The sequence below is a fragment of the Melanaphis sacchari genome, unplaced genomic scaffold, assembly GCF_002803265.2.
Source record: "Melanaphis sacchari strain LSU unplaced genomic scaffold, SCAv2.0 Contig1112_pilon_pilon, whole genome shotgun sequence".
Lineage (NCBI taxonomy): Eukaryota > Metazoa > Arthropoda > Insecta > Hemiptera > Aphididae > Melanaphis > Melanaphis sacchari.
Window position 1 is genome coordinate 163,704 of NW_020270426.1, and position 7,249 is coordinate 170,952.

The window sequence follows — 7,249 nt, forward strand, 5'->3', positions numbered from 1 at the left end:
GATATAGTTTCTGCTCTCTGATTCTGCAGCATTTGTAGTAGCAATGCAATTAAATTCGATTACATAATTTGCACGAAGAAAAAAATAACGTTGAAGTACTTCAACTCCGTGTCTTAATACGTCCTTACTGTGGATAACTTAACTGTCGCTTGCTGCTCGAACGACGATTTTATTGTTTCATCGCGTGTTGTATACTCGTGCATTGTTCTCGTACAATATATTAGTGGTATTCATATATTATATATGTAGATACATGTAACTGAGTTAATCCTACGATTTGATTCCACTTTTATCTTCTCCGCGAGTCAATATACGAATAATCACTTTATCACTGTGTTGCGATGTGTACCGTAATAATTATTTTTCTTCACTTGAGTGTGTTTTTTTCGCGTTAATATCTCATGAGCCAAACGTTTGATAGTTCGTTTTGTTTATACAAGCTCTCTTGTAATAATCATTTTAAGCCGACTATGTACGGCGGTCAACTTACTGTAATACCACCAGACATATATGATTATCCTCTGCAGTAATGAGTATAGGTACATTAGTTTGCGCCGATAACCATAATACATCATTATTTCTCTTCGTGTTTGATTCGTCTCTAAACACACCGCTTAATAAACGCGCATTCGTCCAAGCAAAACTCTACGTGTACCACCTATAGTACCAACGTAGTGTTAACACTGAAAACCGTAATATAAGTGTGCACGTATGCACATTATGGTGTAGGTACAAAGTATGACAGCTGGTGCTAAAATATAAACTGTTTTACCGACAGTGTTGTGTTTAAAAATGTACATATTATAAAGATCGTGTGAAACTATATTAAATCTAACGCGTATGAAAGGAGATTTGGAACGGGGCAAGTCCTCAAGGTCTCCTAGATGTAAGGGCTCATTATTAGGCTACCAAACGAAAGTTATGTTTATCGAATTGTCGTTTCTACTTTTTTTTATACAGAAATATACGATTCTTATATGATAATATTGCATTATTATTATAAAAAAAATATTTTAAATATCAACTTAACACGAAAATTTAGTTACTAACTAATCAATAATGTAATTGCTTTAAACACTTACAAGTTATTTTTAAATTATTTTTAATTTAAACTTTACTTAATTTATATTATATTTTTTATGAAAATTTACCACCTAAGCTAAAAACCGTATGTATCGATATTGCTGTATAATATGTATAACCTAACCAAAATTAATTCTGTATAGCGTTGTCTGTGACTAATTCAATTTCCGCGGATTTATCTCTTCTTTAACTCCGTTAAATGTAAGCTGCATGCATTTTTATTACTGTTATTTTTATAGTAAATTATAACTATTTTTTTTTTTTTTTTATTAAATACAAAACAAAGTTCTAAAATTATATTCAATTATAAAAGCAAATTTATTTTCTGTAATCGATGGAACAATATATAGATAAAAAATGATGTTTTTTCGTGAGACAATTATATTTACTATTTATGGTTTGAAAATTAAATAAAAGTAATACAACGTAGCTTATGACTACGAATCTCATTGAATCTATTGATAACAATTTTATGAAAAAACTGGATTTGTTTAAGGGTAATTTATTTAAGGACTTTAATTTTATATATCGATTTTATTAACTATAGCTGATTATGCACGGAGTTACCCATGAAAAATGAAATAATACATTGTTATAACTAAATTTGAATTAAGGTCTAGAATTCTACTTAATTTTAATAATTATTTTATTTTTTGTAACTAATGGAAACCCTTCCAAAAAAATCGCAAATCTTTGGTACCGGGATTCAGCGTTTGGGTCTGTTTCATCAACCACTGAGCTTTTAGTTATCATAATCTGGGTTTGAATAGAGTTTGAAAAAATATTAAATGACTGCATATCACGATAATGTCAATATAAAATATTTCCGGGACGGCATTACTTTATAAATTAATAATAAATGCATGATAGAACAGTTAAAGTATTATTAGATAACAATATTATATTTCATATTGTTTTTATAATTTCAGAAGTTTATTAATATTGTTTTACAAAGATATTATAATATATTTGTAACGGATATGCAATCTCGCAATAACTATTGTACCTAAGGTTTAAGTATATTACGATCGATAAATAATTTTTTAATTCATAGATATATGATTATTATGAATAAAACATCATTTTTATATATATTGTAAAATATGCGCTTCGTATTTTAGCGTTTAAAACACAACATTCATTAATATTTGTGTTTTATTTTAGAAAGCAGTGAAAATAGCACTCACCAAAGACAAACTGCATTTGTGCAGTAAACACTTGATGGTTGAAATATATAATATTATAGTCATTATATAATTTGTTGAATATTATTGTTAATCATATTTCATACTTGAAACATAAATCAGATACTAATGATTTCACTTTTATTATTTCAAAAAATTTCTACCAGCAATTTAAAAAAAAAATTGTATTCATTAGCATAGGTATATGGAACGTAGAAATGTAGAATACATGCGAATACTTCATCATTCTAATTTTATTAGATTACATTGAATTCTAAAGATAGACAAATCTATCAACTATCAGCACAACTGTAAGACCTAGGTTGACTTATTCTTAGTATTATACAATATTAATTTATTATAGTTGCAATCTGCACTTTTGCAGTCGATAGTTTTCGTCTATTCGACTCAGTGGCGTAAATTGGGCTAAATTGTTAGGGTTGCAATCAGTTTCTAGGTTAGACAGACTTGTGGGGGGCTTTGCCCCCCACACCCCCCTAAAATATTTTATTTTATTCTAGATTTAACATTACAAGTACATAAATTCAACAAAACTATTTTAACCTTAAACACATATTGTATCTATTGGCAATTAGTATTATGAATATACGCTATAAATAGGGTATATAATTACTTACTGTCAATAAAATATTTATAATTTTCTTAAACAATATATGAGTACATTAAAAAAAAACAATTTTTTTATTTTATAAAATTTATATTTTAATAACAGCTGCCATTTATATTTTTTGTGTAATATAATACCTAATACAATATAATATATATATATACATTATAGGTAGATTTAAAATATTAGTTGGTTTTTTACTGAGGGAATAATATCATTTACTGCAGTAGTAATCGGCGGCCTCTACATTCTGCGGCAGCACTGAATTTTTCTATTACTAAATCTTTATCTATAAGAGATGATCTTTCACGTTCAATTTGCAAGATTCCAAGACTGTTTAATCTTGATTGTCCCATTGTGGTTCTTAAATATGTTTTTAACCTACGTAAACAAGAAAAACTTCTTTCGCATGATGCGGAGTTAGTTGGTATAGTAATAAATAATTGTATCAAACTTGTTAATGTTGGAAATCCAGCTTTATAATTTTCTGATGCAATGAAATTGATTTTTGATTGCACATTACTTTGATTATGTACAGCTTTATACATCCTATTTAAAATTTTTGTTTCTGCTTTAAGATTATCCTCATCAAAACCATACATTTTATTTATTTCTTTAAAAGAATTATTATTTGGAGTATCATTTAAGAGTATGTCTTGCATACAGTTTAAAATATATAAATTATTTTCTTCAAACCTTTCACTCATGTCATTTATAATATTATCCAGAACAGCAAAATATATATTTATTTTATAATGTTTATTTATGGTAGTATTTTCAACCTCCTTCAATCCACCGCCAAGTTTAGCTGGTATTTTTTGCTTTCTGGGAAGTATAGGAGAAGAAACATTATATTGTTTTCTTAAAATGTCTACTTCATTCCAAGTGTTATTAAAACTTTCTTCACACCGCATATTGCATAATTCTTGTATTGTTTCTTTTGCCATTGACTGTACATTACTATAAATTATTGAACTTGATTGTAAATACTTTGATAAAATATTAGTTAACAACAGTATCTTTTTAAGAAAGTATATACAAAATAAAAATTCAAAAGTATTTATTGACTTTAGTAATGCATTAGCATCAGATCCATAAACAGCATCATTTTCCGAAATATCTTCTAATGTACTAACCACAGTTTGAAAATTGAATAAAACCGCCTTGAGGGCATCTAGTCGGCAACTCCACCTAGTATCACTGAGACTTTTTAAAGTTTTAGGTCCTTCACATGTACTTATATTTAAAACTGAATACATTTTTTCAAAAATTGCATGCCTCTTGGATGATGCACCAATAAAATTATGTAATGTATTTAATGTTCCAAATACATTTCTTACATAAGATACTTGTTTAGCCAAATCTATAAGGCATAAATTTAAAATATGTGCATTACAGTGAATGTACATTGCTAAATGATTTTCTTCTTTAATTCTTGCTTGTACCCCTTTATACGACCCTCTCATTGACGCTGCACCGTCGTAACACTGCCCTCTCAAGTTTTCTATTTTTAAACCATGAGATACAAGAGTTGATTTTATTAACATTGAAAGTGTTTCTCCATCTGTATTTTCTGTTTTATAAAAAACCAAGAAAAACTTCTGCTGGAGATAAATCTTTTGTTGCGTATCTTATAATAATTGCGACTTGTTCATGTCGAGACAAATCTTGAGTTTCGTCAACTATTATACTGAAAATACCCGCAGCTATTACATTATCAATTATATTTTCAATAACAATATTAGCTAAATACTCAAGAAATGTATTGGTGTAATCACCACTGACATAACGAAATGTCTTTTCTTTTTCAATAAAATATCGTTGAATAATATCATTATCTTTAGCACGAAGTGTTAATAGTTCTAGAAAGTTTCCTTTGTTTGAAGAGTCTTCGTCTTCTCTATGACCTCTGATAGCTATTCCTTGACGAGCACAAAAAAGTAAACTGTCTAAAATACATTTTAAATAGGCTCGATTATCAGCTACTATCTGCTGATGGTGTGTATTAATTTTGCTAATTATACTCCCAGATTTCTTAGAATTTTTATAACCAGCTAATTTGGCACTAGCTTCTTTGTGTCCAAATGATTTTTCATGCTGAGGAAAAGACTTGAAACTAGCTTTTGACCATTGCTTGAATCCAACACTAACAAAAGTTGGATCTGATGTTTTAGATGGAAAAACACGACAGTAAAAACAATATGCAGAGTTACTGCTAGGACTATATTCTATCCAAGGAAAAGAAGTATACCACTCTGTTCGAAATTTTCTTCCTAAATGCTGTGGAAATATAATGTTATTTGGTTGATACGGTCCAAACCCACTTGAAAATAAAATTAAAGCATTTGTATTCTTATGACCAGGATCTCGATTAAGATTGTCACTTATCTAGATAAATATATATACTTGAAATTAAAATAAATTTTAACAAATACCATATACAATTATTCAATTTATTAAAGAGTATAAAAATGAGTGAATATTGACTATTTTGTACAACATTTAAAATTCTACAAATTGAAATTATAATTATTTCAATACTTGTTTTATGTTTTGTGATTGCATGTACATACTATTTAAAATTCAAAACTTTTATCATTGGTTTAAAGATTAAAATTGAATGCAATATTTTATATTTACCAATAGTGTATTTGTAGTTTGATCTGACTTTGATGTACCTACATGGCTAGATATAGCATTCTGAATTTGATTTATGTCCTTGGTATTTGGTAGAATATCCTAAAATGATCAATGAAATTAATACAAACATGATTTATATACATATTTATCACTTTTATACTACACAAAATAACCAATACATTTACTATTATTTATTTAACGTAGGTAACTAGTTACAGAATTTTCACTTTAAATTTATTAAGGTAAAGTGTTTACTGTTAACCAAAATATCCTTAAATATTAAATGATATTAAATTAATATAAATTTAATTTTAATAAATTGTAAATGAATACTAAAGATATGATATGAAATTAAGTATTAACTGTATTTACCATTTTTGATCTTTTTTCTGGGGAAAGGTGGTTTTCTTCAGGTAAGTTAACATTTTTCTCAGCATTAGTATTTTTCTAATAAGCAGGTACAACAATTTATTAGAATCAAAATAATAAAAAAATATATAGCAAAATAAATTTAATTTTCCCAATAATATAATATTACCTTAATAATTAATATAAAAATTAAATTACAGATCAAAAATAAACTGTTTTATTCATCAAAATTGTAGTTTTAATATAATATAAATCAGTAATATATTTTAATGGCTACTCTTAACTTAATGTATACTAAATATGTGTACTAAAGACTAAACAATTATATGAATTTAAAGTAAAAATAGACACTTACTTTTGACTTCGATACTTTTATAAGAAATTTGTCCATTGTAGTAAGTACTTAATTTTAAGTCGATCACGAATAAGAAATAACAAGTGTAAAAATTAAATTCATGAATAAAACAAACAAATAGTAATTTTAAACTATGAAACACGTTTTCATTATCAGCTACCATTGAGACTCGAGTCGGCCGATCACAATAAATATACATATTGGTATAATAATAGAAAATTATTAATAACAAAACTATAAATAAATGTGGAAAGGATATAGTATAATAATAATTCCAGTGCTTCAAGACAACGTTAAACATTGGTTCTCAAAATATAAATTAGTTAGTTTATTATTATATTGATATTTCAATTTTTTGATAATTGAAATCGTAATTTTTTGGAGTCGCAAAAAGATACTCTTGCGACCCTATGATATTTTCAGGGGTTGCAAGTGCGACCCCGTGCGACCCCCAGTTTACGCCACTGATTCGACTATTCATCTAAAGTAAGTGAAGGTAACCTTACACGATTATTTTTTTTGTATCAATATTAATAATTTATCAAAAGAAAATTTGAAAGAATATATTGAAAAATTTAAGCCATTATTCTAAATGTTGTCTTATCTTTTTAAAAAGGAAATATTTCACTCGATGTAATTAAAAGTTCTCTGGTGTTATTTCCTTCTAATGCTGAAGAAGAAAAATGCAAAGACATAGATGCCGTTCAAGAAAATATGGAAATATTAATTAGGATGGCATTGATAGTAATTCAAATACATTTGATACTCTTACGATTAAATCTGAAGAAATCAAACAAATTTTACCATAGGTTAATAAAATCAGCAAATTAGCCTTGACTGCACCAGTAAGTGTCGCAACAAATGAAAGATCATTTGGAAAAACATTTCTGTTTGATATTTAAAAAAAAAAAGATAGATGCGTGGGAATTGAAAGATATTCACACATTCCAATGATATAATTTATAAAAATATTATTGTGAGTATACGCCG

General features: G+C 27.2%; 2 protein-coding genes across 2 annotated transcripts; both read right to left on the reverse strand.

Annotated features, from left to right (window-relative positions):
• Window positions 1-3,766: 3,766 nt before the first annotated feature.
• On the reverse strand, window positions 3,767-4,442 carry LOC112603778 (zinc finger MYM-type protein 1-like). The gene is made up of 2 exons (XM_025352516.1): window positions 3,964-4,442; window positions 3,767-3,845 (listed from the first exon to the last, which is right to left on the reverse strand). Exons 1-2 carry the CDS (start codon window positions 4,440-4,442, stop codon window positions 3,767-3,769), a joined length of 558 nt encoding a protein of 185 aa, XP_025208301.1.
• A 16-nt stretch (window positions 4,443-4,458) lies between these two features.
• LOC112603774 (zinc finger MYM-type protein 1-like) lies at window positions 4,459-6,716 on the reverse strand. Its single transcript, XM_025352510.1, has 4 exons — window positions 6,260-6,716; window positions 5,908-5,982; window positions 5,536-5,634; window positions 4,459-5,283 (listed from the first exon to the last, which is right to left on the reverse strand). Exons 1-4 carry the CDS (start codon window positions 6,293-6,295, stop codon window positions 4,474-4,476), a joined length of 1,020 nt encoding a protein of 339 aa, XP_025208295.1. The 5' UTR covers window positions 6,296-6,716; the 3' UTR covers window positions 4,459-4,473.
• Between the last annotated feature and the right edge of the window lie 533 nt (window positions 6,717-7,249).